This window comes from Aquarana catesbeiana, linkage group LG02 (genome assembly GCF_042186555.1).
Source record: "Aquarana catesbeiana isolate 2022-GZ linkage group LG02, ASM4218655v1, whole genome shotgun sequence".
Taxonomy (NCBI): Eukaryota; Metazoa; Chordata; class Amphibia; order Anura; family Ranidae; genus Aquarana; species Aquarana catesbeiana.
In genome coordinates, this window is record NC_133325.1 from 381,338,113 (window position 1) to 381,359,665 (window position 21,553).

General features: G+C 43.0%; 1 protein-coding gene across 1 annotated transcript in view; it reads left to right on the top strand.

Annotated features, from left to right (window-relative positions):
- The window catches only part of LOC141128076 (multidrug and toxin extrusion protein 2-like), a 270,507-nt gene that overhangs the window by 63,454 nt on the left and 185,500 nt on the right, over positions 1–21,553 (top strand). The window contains exons 4-5 of the mRNA XM_073615141.1: positions 19,551–19,699; positions 20,635–20,677. Of these exons, the coding sequence (XP_073471242.1) occupies positions 19,551–19,699; positions 20,635–20,677 (192 nt within the window). The remainder of the gene's footprint in view (positions 1–19,550; positions 19,700–20,634; positions 20,678–21,553) is intronic.

Consider the following 21,553-nt stretch of genomic DNA (forward strand, 5'->3'; position numbering starts at 1 on the left):
AAGATAACGTAGAGTTGTCCTTTTGGATAAACTCTCACAAGACAGATTTTAGAGCACTGTGAAGTGATTGCTATTGCGTCTGTACTAGAGTCTTTGGTCTCCCCGCCTTGCTCCTTGTCCCTATGAACAGGTGGGAAAGTTCTTGGAGTAGGCCTTGGGTGTAGAGCTGTGTTGTGCTCTGTGCTGTCACATTCTGTACATTTGACACTGACCTTACAGTCCTTGACGAAATGTGTGGACGAAGAGCAGCACTTGTAACAGATGTTGTTCTCTTTGAGGAAAGCTTTACTATCCTTGATGGCCTTTGTCCTGAAGGCTCTGCATTCCAGAAGAGGATGTGGTATCTTATGTAGAGGGCAGAACTTAGTAGGGTCGCTGTCTTGATCCTCTGGCTGAGACTCTGCAAATCTGTGGGAAGAAATGTTAGTTTTGTGCACTGCTACTGGAGCTCTGAGTTGTTTAGGGCCAGAAGAAGTGGTATAAGATACTGGAAAAATGAAGCTGGAGTCATCTTTCATTCCTGCTTGTCTGTCTACAAAGTCCACAAACTCACTAAAGGGTAGAAAAGGCACATTGTGTTCTCGTTTGTAGTTACAGCCATGAGTAATCCATCTTTTGTGTAACTCATAAGGAAGTTTTTGTGCTAAGGAGTTAATACCTCTAGCAGAGTCAAAATAAGAAAGGCCAGGTAAGTCTCCTTCTGCTTTAGCCACTTGTAACTATATACACAGGTAACTGAATTCTCTGAGTCTTTGGTAACCTCTGCTAGGTATTTTTGGGAAGTCTTCTATTCTTTTAAACAGTGCAATCTCTATAGCCTCTGGTGAGCCATAACATCTATCCAGTCTGTTCCAGATGTTTATAAGGCCTATCTCAGGATGGTTTATATTAATGTCTCTGATCCTTTTGGCATGTTCAGCAGAATCATTGCCAAGCCACTTTACGAGGAGTTCTATCTGTTCCCTGCAGGATAGATCTAGACCTTGAATGACACTCTGGAAAGCGGATCGCCACGCCCTGTAGTGTTGAGGACGATCACTAAATTTGACAAGTCCTTGGGTAACTAACTCTCTTTTGGCCAGGAACTTGGCAAAGTCTACAGTAGCCTGATTGGCATTGGGGTAGGCTGCTGGTGTATTGTGGTGCGGTGTAAAGGCATACCTGGTAAAAGTCTCTTCTTTAGGAGCGCTGGGTTCAAACCTACATAAGGTTGGCAGTTCGTACCTGTTCGTTGCATACACCTTTGGAGTGAAGACTGGTGTTTGATGCTTGTATGAAGGCTGGGTACCTTGTGGATTAGGTTTGGTTGGAACTGGAAAGTCTGGAACTCTATCAGATTTTTCTTGCTTGCAGCGTTGGGGTCCCAGGTCGTCTTGTGGCTCCTGTATTTGATGTGACTCACTGACGTCATATTTAATTTCTTGTTGTGGGATGCTGCATGGGTTCCAGTGCTGGTAGACATAATCTGACGTGCGTTGTGAAGAATCTTGTTGTTCCTCCTCTAGACCCGGTATGCTGCTGCCTACTCTTGGCTCATCGTAGACAGCTGCTTCTAAAGCATTTGCTTCTGCAATGGCGGCGGCAGCGTCTCTTCCTACTGCCAGCTTCTCCATGTTGGCTTCTAAGATAGCTTGCTGCAATTTCAGAGATGCTTCCTGCTGGGCTAGCTCTTCTTCCAGGCGTATTCTTTCCTTCTCTTTCTCTTGTTCCATGTGTACTCTTTCTTGCTCTCTTTCTTGCTCTCTCTCTTGTTCCATGTGTACTCTTTCTTGCTTCCATCTCACCTTTTCTGAATCAAGGCGGGCCTTTTCTTTTTTCATCTGCAACTCTTGGTCTGCGAATGCGGCCCTGGCTTTTGCTGCTTCGGCTTTTGAACGGGCGATAGCTACTGCTTTGCGACAGATGACTTAGATGAGCTTGCTCGTGAATGTGTTTTGTAAGAAGATGTCCCACTGTGGGACATGGCTGCGGGGAAGAAGCTGTCTTACTGTATAGAGACCGTTCTAGTTTCGATGCTGCTTGACAGAGCGCGTCTCTGTGTAGCGTGACTGCTTGCTTCGCCTGCCGCAGGCCTGTTTCTTTAAGGCTTCTGACTGTATGGATACTGCGTAGCCCCGGGCTGTACAGACTTCTGAAGTCTGCTTATCTTCCCTTCAGAGGTCAGCTTAAAAATTTCACTGTTCTGTCTCAAGGAGCAGATGGCTAAACCTCCTTATCCCAATAACTGTAGATACCATATTTCTTTGATCTCAGTTTTATTAATACAAGCCAGGTGAAACTACAAAATAACAGAAATAAACCTCAATAAGTATAATATTGCATACAATACAGCATACATTGCATAAACAACGATATACAGTACAAGATGAGATAATAACTTACTTTTTAAGTTCTCTAATGGGTGATGGTGATAGAGATATACATGTGGTGTTTCCTGAATGTCTTCTCACAGAATGGTGGTTGTTTCACTTCCTGTGAAGATTCTACCCAGAATTCCCTGCTTGCTGACAACTTCCTTAATTACACATACATTAAAAGAAATAAACAGAATTGCAGCAATACCAAATAGGAACACTAGATGGAGCCTGCACACCACATATGATTGTCTTAAGTAATTTACACATTTTGCATGTAAATTTAACACAGGTACAAATAACCAGTATAAAACATCAGCAAGACATCTAGTGGACAGAACAGTGGCGTCTGAAGGTTGGCTGAAAAAAAAAAAAAAGAATTAGAACTAGAAGTAAAAGAGTGCAAGCCCTGAAAGAGCCCGATAGGGCAAAAGGTTAAAATCTTCTTCCTGCCATAAGAACAACACAACGTATTATCCCCAACATGGGAGGATAAGGTCCTACCATATGGACATAAAATGTCATACGTGCAGGGTAGGCGGAGTTACAAGGTGACTGCCCCAGTCACAGCCCCCCTAATCAAAAAACATAAAGACAATTAGTAATTGAAAATATTGCAACTCACAGGTAAACAAATTATATGCTCTGCACATTGATCTAGGAAAGGGGGGAAAGGAAATGGACTCGGGAAATGAGGAAAAGGGAGCCTAGGAACACTGGGGAGGGAAGGGAATGAAGGGAAATGTAGAGTTGGAGGCTCAGTGAAGTGGGATAAAATTCAACCTTACATCAAAAGGGCTCAAGGCCCCAAATTGCAGGAAAATAGTGTATCTTGATTAGGGATGAGCTGAACACCCCCCCTGTTCGTGCGTCGTGCGAACACCGTTAAAGTCTATGGGACACGAACATGAATAATCAAAAGTGCTAATTTTAAAGGCTTATATGCAAATTATTGTCATAAAAAGTGTTTGGGGACCTGGGTCCTGCCCCAGGGGACATGGATCAATGCAAAAAAAAGTTTTAAAAACGGCCGTTTTTCCGGGAGCAGTGATTTTAATAATGCTTAAAGTGAAACAATAAAAGTGTAATATTCCTTTAAATTTTGTACCTGGGGGGTGTCTATAGTAAGCCTGTAAAGGGGCGCATGTTTCCCGTGTTTAGAACAGTGACAGCAAAATGACATTTCAAAGGAAAAAAAGTAATTTAAAACTACTGGCGGCTATTAATGAATTGCCGGTCCCACAATACACATAAAAGTTCATTGTTAAAAATGGCATGGGAATTCCCCACAGGGGAACCCTGAACCAAAATTAAAAAAAAGACGTGTGGGGTCCCCCTAAATTCCATACCAGGCTCTTCAGGTCTGGTACGGATATTAAGGGGAACCCCGGCCAAAATTTTTTAAAAAATGGCGTGGGGTCCCCCCAAAAATCCATACCAGACCCTTATCCGAGCACGCAACCTGGTAGGCCGCAGGAAAAGAGGGGGGGATGAGAGAGCACCCCCCCTCCTGAACCGTACCAGGCCACATGCCCTCAACATTTGGAGGGTGCTTTGGGGTAGCCCCCCAAAACACCTTGTCCCCATGTTGATGGGGACAAGGGCCTCACCCCACAACCCTTGCCCGGTGGTTGTGGGGTCTGTGGGCAGGGGGCTTATCGGAATCTGGAAGCCCCCTTTAACAAGGGGACCCCCAGATCCTGGCCCTCCTCCCTGTGTGAAATGGTAAGGGGGTAGAAAAGTACCCCTAACATTCACAAAAAATTCTTCTTTCTCCTTTCCTTCTTTCCTTTCCTTCTTTTTCTTCTTTTTCCAGAAGGGGCAGGGTTACGTAACGGGTGACCCCGCCCCCTCTGACATCACGGGGAATGCCACAGGGAAGTCCCCGTGTGTCAGAGGGGGGTGAGGTCACTGGGTGGCCCCGCTCCCTCCCCATTATTTAAGAACCGTCAGAAGAGGAGAAGCGTCACACAGCGGGAGCCTCCCATCATGTATGCAGGGCGGCCCGAGGAGAAGGGAAGAAGACGCCACGGAGGAAGATGTCAGAGGTAGAACCAGAAGAAGATGTAGGAAGGAAGATAGAAGAAAGAAGAAGCATTTAAATAAAGGAATTGTCAAAAACTGTCTCTTGTCATTTTTAACATCTTTGACAGTTTTTTTGTGAAATGGTAGGGGTACCCCTTACCATTTCACACAGGGGGGAGGGCCGGGATCTGGGGGTCCCTTTGTTAAAGGGGGCTTCCAGATTCCGATAAGCCCCCCCCGCCCGCAGACCCCCACAAACACCGGGCAAGGGTTGTGGGGATGAGGCCCTTGTCCCCATCAACATGGGGACAAGTTGTTTTGGGGGCTACCCCAAAGCACCCTCCCAATGTTGAGGGCATGTGGTCTGGTACAGTTCAGGAGGGGGGCGCTCTCTCGCCCCCCCTCTTTTTCTGCGGCCTGCCAGGTTGCGCGCTCGGATAAGGGTCTGGTATAGATTTTGAGGGGGACCCCACGCCATTCATTTTTTTTTTTTTTTTTTTTTTTTTAATTTTGGCCGGGGTTCCCCTTAATATCCACACCAGACCTGAAGGGCCTGATATGGAATTTAGGGAGAGCCCCCATGTCTCCTTTTTAAATTTTGGTTCAGGGTTCCCCTGTGGGGAATTCCCGTGCCGTTTTTATCAATGAACTTTTATGTGTATTGTCGGACCGGCAATTCATTAATAGCCGCGGGTAGTTTTAAATGACTTTTTTCCTTTTGAAATGTCATTTTTGCTGTCAGACTGTTCTAAACACGGGAAACATGTGCCCCTTTACAGGCATACTATAGACACCCGCCAGGTACAAAATTTAAAGGAATATTACACTTTTATTATTTCACTTTAAACATTATTAAAATCACTGCTCCCGAAAAAACGGACGTTTTTAAAACTTTTTTTTTTTTTGCATTGATCCATATCCCCTGGGGCAGGACCCAGGTCCCCAAACACTTTTTATGACAATACCATGCATATAAGCCTTTAAAATTTAGCACTTCTGATTTCTCCTATAGACTTTTAAAGGGTGTTCCGTGGCTTTCGAATTTGCCGCGAACACCCGATGTTCAAGTTGAACATGAGTTAGACTCAAACTCGAAGCTCATCCCTAATCTTGATCATTGACTGGTATACCCTGAAGACGCCCCTGAAAATTTAGTAGATCTTCCTGGGTAACTCAGTGAATGATCATCACCAGGCTTGGTATCCCCTTAGGCACAAGTGAAAAAGTTCAACCATCATTTTGTTATCTGTCCAATAGGGATCATAACCATTCAAACATGAAAAGAGAAGCAATCAGAGTTCCAAGTTAGGGGCCAGTCTTTAGGGGGGAAACATCCCTTGGTCAAATACCTAGTATATCCAGGAGTGAAATGTGATGTGGGGAAAAAAATGGGATCTAGGAGGCCTACTGTCCTTGGAATGCTTGGTCTTGTTCCACACGGGGGTTATGGGGCTAGTGGGAGTTGGATGTTTAGTGGCCCCAGATTGGGAATTTGCAGAGGTCGAGGCGGAGTCTTGCGAGATGAATTTCAGAGTCAAGAGTAGACGTTTCCCCTCTGGGAAACTGGAGAAGGAGTAGGTTTTTCCATTAAAGGTGAACTTGAGTGCGAACGGGAAGGCCCACCAGTACTTAATCCCTTTCTGAGACAAGATCACCAGTAGTGGTTTTAGAGATCTTCGCCTTTGAATCGTTGATGGTGAAAGGTCAGAAAAAATCTCTATTGTATGTCCTTGGCAAACCAGTTGAGATTGTAAGTGGGACTTTTTCATAATTTCCTCTTTGACCACATAAAAGTGGGGTTTGACCACCACATCTCTTAGTAAACCATCTTTCCTGGGGGTGTCCAGGAGCTCTGTGTGCCCGGTTCAGCTCTAGTCTATGGGGAGGAATGTTGGGAATAAGGTCTTTAATGAGTACTTGTACTGCTGTCGGTATGTCTGTACGTGACTCTGGCAGGCCTCTAATTCTGTACCCGCTCGACCTATTCTCACAAACATCAATTCTGGATAGAGCGATGTCAAGCTGTTCTTGTATCATATCCTTGTAGAACATGGATATGATCCATGTTTTGGTTAGCCCTTGAGACTGTAGCATCCAATTTATGCTCTATAACTTCCATCCTGGATCCCAGGTTTTGAAAGTCAACTTGTCTGGTATGGTTCAAGAATGAAGGGGGTCGCTCACTCGTCCCCCCGCCCCTTTCCTGGCCTGCCAGGCTGCATGCTCGGATAAGGATCTGGTATGGATTTTGGGGGGGACCCCACGCCAATTTTTAAATTTTATTTTGATGTGGTTTGGTATGGACTGGGGGGGGGGGGGACTCCACGCCGTTTCGTGTTTTTGTTTTTTTTTTTTTTGTTTTTTTTTTTAATCCATATTCTGGGAGCCGGCAATACATTACAACCATGAGCAAGTTTAAATTAGATTTTTTTCCTTTTAGAAGTGTCATTATTACTGCAGCATGTTCTATACATTGCACAGATGCGCCACTTTACAGGCAGACTAAGGTGACACACCCCCCCCTCCCGGCACAATATTTAAAGAAATTTTTCATTTTAATTGTTTCACTTTAAGCATCATTAAAATCACTGCTCGTTTAAAAACGATAATTTTAAAAACTTTTTTTTGCATTGATACATGTCCCTTAGGGCAGTATCCTGGTCCCCATACACTTTTCATGGCAATAGCTTGCATATAAGCCTTTAAAATGAGGACTTTTGATTTTTTTCATGTTCGTGTCCCAAAGACTATAGTAGGGTTTGCATGTTCGCTAGAACTTTTTGCCTGTTCGAGATGTTCTGGTGCGAACCGAACTGGGGGGTGTTCGGCCCATCCCTACTTATCAGTTTGGTTGCTCTTCTCTCCACTCTCAAGTTTCCCAATATCCTTTTTGTGAACTGGTACCCAAAACTGAACTGCATAAGCCAGATGAGGCCTACTAGTGATTTGAACAGGAGCAAAATGATATCTCTATATCTGGAGTCCATACCTCTCTTTATACAATAAATTATTTTTCTTGCTTTGGAAACTGCAGCTTGGCATCGCATGCTTTTATTACGCTTATGATCTACCTAAACACCCAGATCTTTCTCCACCATTGTTTCCCCCAGTTGTTCTCCTCCTAGTATGTATGATGCATGCATATTCTTAGCCCCCAAGTGCATAACTTTACATTTATCAACATTAAGCCACACAGTTGCCCAATTAAACAGTGCATTGAGCTCAGCTTGTAAGTTGGAGACATCCTGTAAAGACGTTATTCCATTGCAAAGCTTGGTGTCATCTGCAAAGACTGAAATGTTACTTTTAATCCCAGACCCTATATCATTTATAAACATATTAAAAAGTAAGGGCCCCAACATTGAACCATGGGGTATACCCAGGGCTTTTTTTCCTCAGAGAATAGGTGCAGGAACCCACCACACATACCTGCCAAATGGCATCAAATAGTAGCTCTTCCCTCTGCATACAACCCCTCCCTCCACTGCCCTCATCTTCTCCCCCCTCCTTAAAAGCTCCACCATCTGTCATATTTCTTACCTTTGTTGCAATATTAAACTGAAGCACCTATCCGGCTGTAGTACCTCCCAGCATACTATACTATACTACAGTCACTTGCAAGGAAGATCATGCAGTAGGAGAATCAACAATTAGTCACCAGGGAAAAAATGGAGACCACAGAGGGTGCAGCCTACCACGCACCCTCTCCTGCCCATGACTGCACTGAACCATGGGCACCTGTTCTGTATCTCCCTTGTCCCTGTCTGGCTCTCAGTGGGATCTGCGCAGGGGATCTAACCTGTGGGAGCTACTGGGAGATAAGCTATCACTTGTAAACGCAGAAGCTGGACTTCAGTGTTACCAAGTGATAGTGGTGAGCAGGAAGCAGAAGACCTGAGCCAGAGGTGGTGGAACTGAGTTTCCCCTAGTTCCTGCGGGGAAAAAAAGCCCTGGGTACACCACTGATAGCCATGGGGTACACCACCATTCAGAGCAAGAATCATTAACCACTACTCTCCAAATACAGTCTTTTAGCCAGTTTTCTATCCATTTACAAATTGATTTTTCCAAGCCTATAGACTTTACACATTAGCCGTGCATGGGGAACTGTGTCAAACACTTTTGCAAAATCCAAGTCCCCGGCCACCCCTCTGTCCAAGGTTTTACTTACCTCCTTATAAAAATAAATTAGATTTGTTTGACAACTTTTGTCTTTCATGAATCCATGCTGTCTCTTGCTTAAAATATTTTTTCCAGCAAGAACTCATCTATGTGGTCTTTTATTAAATTCTCCAGTATCTACCCAACCATAGGAGTTAAACTAACAGGTCTATAGTTACTTGGTAAAGATCCCTTTTTAAATATATGCACCACTTTGGCCTTATGTGAAGCCAGTGGTACTATTCCAGTCATTTAATCATCTGCTAAGAGGGCTAATTTTGGGTAGAATGTAGAATGTAATGACCGTACAAATCCTTCGTGGGTACACACACAGAGGAGAAATTGCCGTTCTACTTTGGCATTGTAATTGTTGACTGCTGTGGTACAGTATATGTTTTAATTGTGAACCACTTCAGCATAATCTTTCCTTGCTGATTCACCACTGAACTGTAGGGATGAGCCGAACATCCCTTCGGTTTGCACCAGAACATGCAAACAGACAAAAAGTTAATGCGAACACCGTTAAAGCCTATGGGACATGAACGTGAAAAATCAAAAGTGTTAATTTTAAAGGCTTATATGCAAGTTATTGCCAAAAAAAGTGTATGGGGACCAGGGTACATGTATAAATAGAAATGCAAAAAAAAGTTTTTAAAACAGATGTTTTTTCAGAAGCAGTGTTTTTAATAATGCTTAAAGTGAAACAATAAAAATGAAATAATAATTTAAATATCATACATGGGGGCCCCCTTAGTCTGCCTGTAAAGTAGTGCATCTTTCCCATGTTTATAACAGTACTGCAGAAAAATTAGATTTCTAAAGTAAACAATGTAATTAAAAATTGCTTGTGGCTTTAATGTATTGCCGGATCCTGGCAATATAAATAAAAAAATCATTGAAAAAAATTGGCGTGGGTTCCCCCCCAGTCCATTACCAGGCCCTTCAGGTCTGGTATGGATATTAAGGGGAACTCCACGGCAAAATTTAAAGAAATTGTCGTGGGGCCCCCCAAAATACAAACCAGGCCCTTATCCGAGCATGCAACCTGGCAGGCCACATGAAAAGGGGGGGGACAAGAGAGCCCCCCCCTGAACCATACCAGGCCATATGCCCTCAACATGGGGAGGGTGCTTTGGGGTCCCCCCAAAAAAGTACCTTGTCCCCATGTTGATGGGGACAGGGGCCTCATCCCCACAACCCTTGCCCAGTGGTTGTGGGGGTCTGCGGGTGGGGGGCTTATTGAAATCTAGAAGCCCCCTTTAACAAGGGGGGCCCCCAGATCCCGGCACGCCCCCTATGTGAATGGGTATCGGGTACATTGTACCCCTACCCATTCACCAAAAAAGTAAAAACAGGGTACTTTTTATTATTTGATAAAGGAATTGTCAAAAACTAAGTGTCCCGTGATGTAAATCCATCGTCAATTGCAGCGCCGACGGTCTAAAGAAAAAAACCAACGTAAAAACTCCACCGCCATGGGAGGCGTCCCGCCGACTGCCATCTTTTCACTTTGACAGCTGTTATATAGCCAAGGGCGGGGCCGCCCAGTGACATAAATGGGTGACCCCGCCCCTTCTGATGTCATGTGACTTCAGAGGGGGCGGGGTTGCCCAGTTATGTCACTGGGTGGCCCCGCCCTTGGCTATATAACAGCTGTCACCACAAAAAGACTGCAGTCGGTGGGACGCTTCCCATGAAGGCAGAGTTTTTCTGTTTGTTGTTGTTGTTTTTTTTTTTTTTTTTTCTCAGGACTGTCCGCACCGTGATTAAAGATGGACAGGCATCGCGGGACACTTTTTCTTATTAAAAAAAAAAAAAGTCAAAAACTGCTTCCTGTCTTTTTTATTTTTTTGACACTTTTTTGGTAAATGGATAGGGGAACAATGTACCCCATACCCATTCACATAGGGGGGGCCGGGATATGGAGGCCCATCCACAGACCCCCACAACCACCAGGCAAGGGTTGTGGGGATGAGGCCCTTGTCCCCATCAACATGGGGACAAGGTGCTTTGGGGGGGACCCCAAAGCACCCTCCCCATGTTGAGGGCATGTGGCCTTGTTTGGTTCAGGAGGGGGTGGGGGCTCTCTTGCCCCCTATTTTCCTGCGGCCTGCCAGGTTGCATGCTGGGATAAGGGTCCATTTTGGGGGGACCCCCACGCCATTTTTATTAAATTTTGGCACAGGGTTCCCCTTAAAATCCATACCAGACCTGAAGGGCCTGGTATGGATTTTGGGAGGACCCCCTATGCCTTTTTTTTTTTTTTTTTTTTTTTTGGCACAGGGTTCCCCTTAACCACTTCAATACACTGTGTTATATAAACTACACTACCTGCATTGACTGAAAATAGTATACACTGAATATATAGGCTACACTGAATTCAGAATATATATATATGTAGCACTTACCCCTGATGGAGCTGCTGGTTTTGATTGGGCTTACCGTTACCTCGTGTCCGTCACAGGGGTCGCAATGGTGAAGAGGGAAAAAGAGAGTATTAAATTATGTCTGCACCAAACACTTCGTTTCTTTCGTTGCAATTCTTATATTCTTTGAATCCAAAAGAACAGGGATGGAGGATTAAGGGAGATTCAGGTACCTTAGATTGCGGGTCAGGGTATTTCTACTTATCCAGAGGACTAACGGTCTCCTCAAACTGGATATAGCAATCACCGGATAGGTCTCTCCCACTGACCTAGCAGCCAGATGCAATGCTTGAACACAGTCTCTGCCACAGACTTGATGAAAAAAAAACAGAATATCGTTTTAGTCGTACACAATCCTCTGCCACAGGATGGTGTAACCAAACTTTGATTAGATTTTAAGTTTAGCTGCACAGTACCAGATTCTTTCAGTCGACCCGTTAGATGATCCAGGTTGCATACCCGGATTGGGTTTCCAGGCTCCTCCTGAGATACCAGAATACATGGCTCAGTCACCTCTAGAGAAGTCCTCCCCTGGTCTCCTCCAATCGATCGGCTTCTCCCCACAGGCAAGACAGCACAGGACCAACTTCTGGATCAGTAGGCCCCAGAACTCCTGGGCCTACTTCTTCTGTAGTTACAAACCCTCGGACCACTGAAATGTGTAGTTATTCCTGCGCTACCATGTAAATGAAGGGCAATGAACGTTGAACTGTTGCAAGCACCGAACATAGGTCAAACTCAGCCCATACAGCAATAGAAATAAGGTATGTGAAAACTGGTGCTGCACTGTTCTTTAAAAAAAAAAACAAAACAAAAAAAAACTATGCTGCTAGAGGTAGTAGTACAAAGGTAAATAAACACGTAAAATGATTAAAAAAAAAAAAAAATCCCAGAAACAATATAAGAATATGTACAATCAATATAGAGCACTTCTATATCCAATAGGTGCAGTGTGATGTTCCACAATAATCGGTGGTAATAGCAAAGTGCAAGAAAATCATTCAATAAAGACTTAAGGCCAGATGTGATAAGTATCTAACTGGAAAAACTAAAATCAATATACAGTCACTAAAAACCTCAATGGATTGTGCAAATAGGCAAAAAACAGCAATTAATAAATTAAATGTGCAATCAATACGTGCAAAAATTGCAAATGCAGTGTATAATAAACATATAACCAAAATAGGTCCACTGTAGAACTTGTGGAAATTCAAACAAAGGCAAACGTGTGCAAAATATATAGTGGGACTGGGAATGTAGTCCACTGCGATTAAATCCTCTTTTTGTGGCTAATCAGAAAATATGCAAAAAAGTGCAATAAGATGCTGAGAGCATGGGGGTGATCTCCCCTTCGTGCACAGGACACACAGTGGTGTGAAGTGGCCTCTTACCTTATGGTAAATAGGTAACCGCATAAAGTTGCTGGTAATGGCTGCTTCTCCCTTGTACTCCTAACTGCCTCTCACTTAGATTCCTGGGCTGGAGCTGTTAGTGGGTCTTTGTTTCTCAGTGGAGCAGGAGGGGGATTAAAGGAAAGAAGGGGCCAAATAGTGTAGTATTTCAATCAGAGGTTGGTTTTTATTAAAACAATTGTGAGGGTACTCACTACAATTACAAGAAAACACACAGAAAACTTATCTCCTACAAGCGGCGAGCTTGTTTGCATATATCAGTCTTGGATGCCTATCCCATCCCTACGTGTGACGTCATGGTCACGTCACTTCATCAGGGGATAAAGGGAGGCATCATAGGTGTCCTTAAATAGTATCTCCTATTAAGTTCAATGGGCGGCCATTTTCCCGTAGCTCTATATAGTAATAGTATTGGCCGCCATTTTCTGGGAGTTCATGGGTGCCGCCATTTTCTAGGTGGTCTATCACTACATAATCCAGCCGCCAATCAAAGCCTGTTTGATACCAGAAGGGGCATGGCCAATACCCAGATCCTACATGGGATGGGCGCAGCCTTAATCTAAGAGACGGGAGAACTGTCAGCAGAGTATCAAAAGCTGAGATACATGCTAAGGGTGCTGACATGATGGACTGACATCACAAAAACGCAATAAAACCATCTCGCAATATATGATATATTTTCAGAAATGACCAAAAAATAGCAGTATTGAAAAATAGAAAAATAAAAAATAAAAATATGTTAAAATAATTTTATTAATTAAAAAATATATAAAAAAAGTGAAAACTGACCAGCCAGCCCTGAGACAGCAGAGCTGCCACGGCACACCCTGGACCAGGAGGGCCTGCAGGTGGGGAACAACGAACCCTGGCCAATTGGCGTCTGTACCTTAAGTACCCTTACCCAGATGCACGGTGAGTGAACCACTCCCACCGGGTTATTTCTGAGTAAAATGGGTACCCAATACATCCAGCCTGTTGCATTTCCAACACTTACAGTGGCCACAGCGACACCCACGGCCAAGTGGAAATTGACACAACCCAGCTGAACTGGTACAAATGCCAGGAAATTTACCATAATTAGTCTGAGCTAAACTACAGCTTCAGACAACTTAAATTTACATAGATAGCACCTGCCCATCAGGAGCAAGGCGCTACATTTTTTATATATAGAGATATATATATATATATAATATATATATATAATCTCTATCTCTCTAAGTAACCAGTAACTTTCCGTCCCCACTGTAATATATATATATATATATTTATATATATACATACATACACACACACACAGTGGGGATGGAAAGTATTCAGACCCCCTTAAATTTTTCACTCTTTGTTATATTGCAGCCATTTGCTAAAATCATTTAAGTTCTTTTTTTTTTCCTCATTAATGTACACCCAGCACCCCATATTGACAGAAAAACACAGAATTGTTGACATTTTTGCAGATTTATTAAAAAAGAAAAAACTGAAATATCACATGGTCCTAAGTATTCAGACCCTTTGCTCAGTATTTAGTAGAAGCACCCTTTTGATCTAATACAGCCACAAGTCTTTTTGGGAAAGATGCAACAAGTTTTTCACACCTGGATTTGGGCATCCTCTGCCATTCCTCCTTACAGATTCTCTCCAGTTCTGTCAGATTGGATGGTAAACGTTGGTGGACAGCCATTTTTAGGTCTCTCCAGAGATGCTCAATTGGGTTTAAGTCAGGGCTCTGGCTGGGCCATTCAAGAACAGTCAGAGTTGTTGTAATGCCACTCCTGTGTTATTTTATCTGTGTGCTTAGGGTCATTGTCTTGTTGAAAGGTAAACCTACGGCCCAATCTGAGGTCCTGAGCCCTCTGGAGAAGGTTTTCGTCCAGGATTCCCTGTACTTGGCCGCATTCATCTTTCCCTCGATTGCAACCAGTCGTCCTGTCCCTGTAGCTGAAAAACACCCCAACAGCATGATGCTGCCACCACCATGCTTCACTGTTAGGACTGTATTGGACAGGTGATAAGCAGTGCCTGGTTTTTCCACACATACCGCTTAGAATTAAGGCCAAAAAGTTCTATCTTGGTCTCATCAGACCAAAGAATCTTATTTCTCACCATCTTGGAGTCCTTCAGGTGTTTTTTAGCAAACTCCATGCGGGCTTTCATGTGTCTTGCACTGAGGAGAGGCTTCCATTGGGCCACTCGGGGGGGGCGATCGGGGGGTGATGGGGGGTGTAATGTGTGCCTGGCATGTTCTACTGAGTGTGTAGTGTGTTGTGCACTCACAGTGAAGTCTTCTCTCCTCTGCACCAGAATGGAAAATACCGAGCTGAGGAGAGATGACCCCATTTCCTTTTCTGCTGTTTAGCATACAGCAGCAGAGGAAGAACCTGATTGGCTGGGAGCGATCGCGAGGGGGGGGGGCACGAATGGATGGTCACCCCCTCACCTCTCATCGCTCCCAGACACAAGCCGACCGCCTCGGGCACTGGGGGGGGGTCCAATCGGACCCCCTCTTATTGAATATAAGAAGAATTACTCTGGATGTGAATATATATTGGTGTGTGATCTGCATATAAGCCCTGTGACCATCTCCACGCTTGAATTAACTGTTCAAACCCCAGAGACTTACTCTGAATCCCATTTATTTTTATGGGTCATTTGTACACGTTAATATTGGTGTTTATGGTTCTATGGGACAGTTTTAACACATTTAAAAGAAATATTATTCTTAGATTGTATTTTTTATTTTTATTTTCACAGGTGCTGTTATAAGGCCTTTTTCCTCTATGCTTGATTTATAGTATTGGTTAAATTCCAAGTTTACATATGGGTGAATTACACTGATGTTCACTTTTTTGGTTATTTTTATATATGTAAGTGCCTGGTTTTTGCCACACATACCGCTTAGAATTAAGGCCAAAAAGTTCTATCTTGGTCTCATCAGACCAAAGAATCTTATTTCTCACCATCTTGGAGTCCTTCAGGTGTTTTTTAGCAAACTCCATGCGGGCTTTCATGTGTCTTGCACTGAGGAGAGGCTTCCGTCGGGCCACTCTGCCATAAAGCCCTGACTGGTGGAGGGATGCAGTGATGGTTGACTTTCTACAACTTCCTCCCATCTCCCGACTGCATCTCTGGAGCTCAGCCAGAGTGATCTTTGGGTTCTTCTTTACCTCTCTTACCAAGGCTCTTCTCCCCCGATAGCTCTATTTGGCTGGACGGCCAGCTCTAGGAAGGGTTCTGGTCGTCCCAAACATCTTCCATTTAAGGATCATGGAAGCCACTGTGCTCTTAGGAACCTTAAGTGCAGCAGAATTTTTTTTTTGGAACCTTGGCCAGATCTGTGCTTTGCCACAATCCTGTCTCTGAGCTCTTCAGGCAGTTACTTTGACCTCATGATTCTCATTTGCTCTGACATGCACTGTGAGCTGTAAGGTCTTATATAGACAGATGTGTGGCTTTCCTAATCAAGTCCAATCAGTATAATCAAACACAGCTGGACTCAATTGAAGGTGTAGAACCATCTCAAGGATGATCAGAAGAAATGGACAGCACCTGAGTTAAATATATGAGTGTCACAGCAAAGGGTCTGAATACTTAGGACCATGTGATATTTCAGTTTTTCTTTTTTAATAAATCTGCAAAAAATTTCAACAATTCTCTGTTTTTCTGTCAAAATGGGGTGCTCCGTGTACATTAATGAGGAAAAAAATGAACTTAAAAAAAATAGCAAATGGCTGCAATATAACAAAGAGTGAAAAATTTAAGGGGGTCTGAATACTTTCCATTCCCACTGTGTGTGTGTGTGTGATATATATATATATAATTTTCTAATGTATATATGTAGCACCCCCTCGTTGTGCTGCTAGAGTCTTTGTGTAGGTAAACTTTCAGGCTTGGCTGGGTTGGGCAGAGATCCAGGGAAAGCTCCCTAGTCTGGGGGGAGTGACCTTGGACCTGGGCTCGGGCGCAGACAGGACCCTCTTAAAGACACACAGGGATGTCCTGGCCAGGAGCCACGGGAGAAAGGGGAGGACAGTGGGAGAACACTGCCAGGCACATCTCCAGCAGGAAAGGAACAGCCAAGAGGGCTGACAGTACCTGAAGAGGTGGTACTGGGATCAATAGCCACAGGAATAGGACAGCTAAGCACTAAAGACCACTTTTTCTGCTACACTAATAAAGCTGCCGCAGTCCCTGTCTGCAAAGGGCATTTGCTCTGGATCTGACTGAGTCTGTGTTGGATCAATTTGTCAGTGCTACCTGGTCCTGGGAGATGTAGTTCTACAAGCAGGATTGTGCTTGAGTTAGAAGAAGAAAAGTGTAAATATATACTGGATGCATATAGTTGTGTCCCTGAAGAATTCTGTGCTGATCAAGTGGGCACCCCATAATAACCCAACCCCCATCCAAGTTCAATCCCCCTAATAAAATACAAAAAATGCAAAGCTGCAAGGACTGATTCATGTCTTCAGAGTGTGTGAAAAATTTGTGTGCCTGTACTGTACAGAGTGGGAGATCCCCATATTCACCAGCGGCTCTTACGGGGGTAGCACTACATATATAAGATTATATTTATATATATACACACATACACACATACACACACACACACACACACACACACACACACACACACAGTATTTGTACACGTATCTGCAATTATATCCTCTGCCCAGCCAGGTGTGTCAGAGTACAGAGCTGTTTGCAGAGTCATGGGCACAAGAACAGAGCACCCGACACATCAATCAAAAGGCTCCTTTGGGAGTAAGTGCTACACTGAATTCTGCTCTCCTTATTTCTTTCATATATAGATCCTCCTCAAGAAAATGTTCCTTTTTTCAATATCCCCTTTCATTAATGTAGCTAGGGTAGGCTATTATGCCTATAATCTAGATACATTTTCTGTGTTTGTTAATGTGGGGTTGGCTCCCTCTAGTGTTTGCTGAACTCTATGTGTTAGCTTCCTTTTTCCTGTGTGAGGATGTAGAGCAAAGCATTATGGGATGTGTATCAGAATGCTGAAGTCACTGTGCCAGCAGGACTGATCTGAACTACAAAGAATAGAATGCCGAGTGAACAGAATGGACTGCTGGGAAAGGATATAAAAGGGGCTGGCACGGTTTAGATCAGTCTCTCTGGACGCCGTTTTGCCAGCAGGAAGTCTGTGAGACAGTGAGGCAGATTCGTAGCCTACACAGCGGGGAGCCAGACAGCTATACCCAGAGTAGTGCAGTGGACCAGAGGGTGTTCCAGGTCATCCAGAGGCGCCTACAATTTAGATTCTCATGTGCTGCAGTGTGGCGAGGTGAACGCCATTATTCAGAGCCAAGATACAGAGAGAGTTCCGGCTGGAGTCTTCTCATCATCTGCATAGTTGCCAAATCCATCTGAGTTCCAGACCAGTGAGTGGGCATAGTTGTTCCAGACTGGTGAGCGGGCAAGGACCGGTGGTCCTTGTAGTCCCGCAGAAGTTAAATCCTATGCTATAGCGGACACAGCAAGCAGATACCTATGCTCAGTCCACAGTACTGATTCCAGTAGCCATATCAGATGACACCTTTAGGATCATAAAGGAAGGAATTTATAATACTACCAGGATAAATCAAAGCTTTGCCAAATTTGCTATACTTTGCCATCTTGGATTACTTTATTTACAACATTAAGAGGCTAGCTGAAGATATCTGGATTTCAAGGAATACCCTTTTACCCTTTTATCATCCTTTTTTTCTTCACCTGCCTTCATTGAATTGAACTGCTAAAGGGAGCCATCCTATTGAATGCAACATTGTTTATACTGTTTTTCCACACTGTGCAGGATTTACTGGCCTGTGAGTTGAGAAGGCAGAAGGGAGAAATCTGACACATAAGATGCAGTGTTAGGTGTTTACTCTCCTGTTAACCTGTTCACATAGGTTTCTGTGATTGGGTTAATATTTGTGTTCATTTACATTCAAGGGAACTTTGCACCAATATATTGAGTTCATTTGATAAGTGTTAGATAAAATAGCAGTGTGGGCAGGATTGTTTCCATAACTGAACAAGTTGAGAGATAGATAGATATATATATATATATATATATATAATTATACATGCATGCATCTTGTGTTTTGAAAATACAGCATACATATTTGAACTGTTTCTTTAATACTGTGTGAGTCTCTATTTATTACCACAGCTGGTGAGATCACGGAACCCAGGGTATCAGAGGTAAGGGAGGATTTGAAGTTGAGGTAATCAGTGGGGTACAGAGTCTATTAGCAGCCCTTACGGGGGGTACCGCTACATATATTTCTGTACACAAATCCTATCACGGTCATACACTGCTGGAGGAAGTGAGGCCAAATCTGTCTTGGTCCAAAGACAGTGTGACCTCAGAGCAATCTGCATTCCAGCATTTCAGAATGTTTAGGTAGACTACCTATCAAGGATTTCCATAAGCAAGGGATGGCGTCTTTACAATCTATCCATGAGCTTGTTTCCAAAATACTTTCTGTATTTCATTTCAATCAAGAATGGGTACTTTCTGCCTTTGGTTACGGTTGGCATTCAGAGATTCTTTGCCCATTGGACATTTTGAAATCTTTAAAACATTACCTTTCTCTGACTCAACATCTTAGAAAGGGTAACAGGTCATTGATTTTTCCGAGTGGAACCAGGAATGGACAAGCAGCTTCCTTATGAGCTATTGCATGCTGTATAGTTAAGCTCATTTAAAGGGCATGTATGGCTAGTGGAAGATCAGTTCCTCAAGCTGTGACAGTCCATTCTACTAGAAGTGTTTCTCCATACTGAGTGACATTTGCTAAAGTGTCTCCTGAGATGATGTGAAAGAGGATAAGCTGCTCTTCCTCTTCAACTTTAATTGTTTTCCACAGTGTTGATCCAGCCAAGCTTACTTCTAAAGATTTATGAAAGAGAGCTCTGGAATTCTATGTGCCCAGATTTCATTAAATATTTTTCTTGCAAGCATTATAGGTATAACCATGTAGGTTAGTTAGATTGGGGTGTGGTACTAGTAGCTGCCATGGATAGGCATCAGGAACAGAAAATTATAAAAAAATAAATAAAAACAAAACCAGCATTTGACTGGACATTTGCATACACTTTCACAGCTTCCATTAGTTAGGATAACATTTATTGAGATATTTACATCTGTATATTTTATATATTCATTCTTTTAGACCTATGGCAGCAATAATATGAAGCGGGTGGGAACAATCCTGCAGAGAGGAATTCTTATTCAAATGCTGTGCTGCTTCCCCTGCTGGACAATACTTATTAATACAGAACAGATATTGCTACTGTTCAAACAGAACCCAGATATCGCCAGGTTAGTATTATTACCTTTTTCCTCTTACCTTTTAACAAAAAAATTTTTTTTTCTATTCTCTTACATTTTTTCCTGAGGGTTTGTGGCAGGTCTCATGACATTCTGAGATCCTCCCAGAATCCTCTTCCCTCTGTGGTGGCTGTGAGTGCCCGTCAATAGTGCAAAGACATGCTAATATTATGATCTCAGGTCTTTTCACTACTGTACTGTTGCCCAGACCAACATGGTGAGGCACCCCATGGGGGTGTGTCTAAGACTACCTGGGCTCACAGGAAGTAAATTGAATGAAGCTGACCAGGAGAGGTTTGCCATGCGCCACTAAAGTGTTTGGGCTTGGCCTGAAGAAAAGGTGGCAACCCTAGTGAGCACTAAGCCAGTTCTCTGTCTTTCATATGTACTGTACATGGTGTAATATTATACCTAAGAGCTGGTTAACATCCCTTAAATGGACATGAGCTCATTTGATCTCTATATGTATGCCAAGTCCAGAGTTTTCTTTATCTTCTTACAATCGTATGCGATTTTATCAATCATGGACTTTGTGATTTACTGAGACTGATATTGATGCACTTTATTTTATAATATGTGGATGTTGATTATTGATAACTGACACGCTGTATATTTGTTGATGTATTATTTCACATGATTAGGGGCTCTGCACTTTTTTGGGTTATTTATTTCACTTGCATTTATACATTTTTATAATAGTTTTGAAATTATACTTGCAATATTTCTGTTCAAGTGCCTTCCAAACAGACAATCAGAGGTGTATTTTAAAGTACTTCTTATTCTTCCTCACATTTTATATTTGAATGCTGCTACACGCTGAATAGGTGAGGGAAATCGTCAAGAACCAAATAGGCTGACAAGATAATTTTAAGTTGTGTGAATAAAATATCCATATAATAATAAAACCTATATACATTTCTTTTCAGGCTAACGCAAAAATATGTGATGATCTTTGTACCCGCTCTACCTGTAAGTTATTTTGTTCTTGTACTACATCCTGTTTGCTGTGCCTGGGGTCTGTTTCTTTATATACACATGTATAATGTAATTTGTTTTAGATATTATTGTTTTAATTGGAGTGTTTTCAACTGTAGCGCACCCCCTTAAAGGCCGCAGATGAACTGGGATCCCCCACTTTGCACAGCCAGGCACACCAAATTTTCACAGGCACACTTCAGTTAGAGAACAGTCCCTAACTTTTGTAGCACTGACCCCCGAAGGAGCTGCTGATATTTGATTGGGCCTGTACTCTGCTTTTACAACCCAATGACTTGACTCAATCCCCTTGACACAGCTGTGGTGCAGTGTTAGTGTGAAGTTAATAGTAAAGGATAATCCCACAATGTACAATATAACAATAGTATACCTTTGTTATTACCTGGGTAGTCGATGTTCCACCTGCTCTCAAAGGAAAAACACTCCACACAAATTGTACTCAACCAGAAATGTAATTTTACTGGAATTGGTATAACGATAGTAATTACAATAGTTGCACTATCACACAAACGTAGTGCAACAGTCCAACAAATATTCACAACAGTTTGTACATATAAAGTTATATCAACTGGTCTCTGGAAGTGCTTTTCCAAGTGGGACTAATGCCAGAATGGGAAATACCTTAGTTATGGGCACCTTCACACTTCCAGTGCGTTCTTGTAACCACAAGAGGACAATGTTAGTAAATAAAGCACAAATGCAATCCCTGGGGAGCTCCCCCTGCTTTAAAATGTAGTCCCTCTGATAAACTGGAGAGTGCAAGGCCTTGCAATGAGAGATGAAGTCTTTTCCTTCTTCTGTCTTCTGCTAGCTATTTATGAATTATAAATTGTAATCCAACGGTTAAAT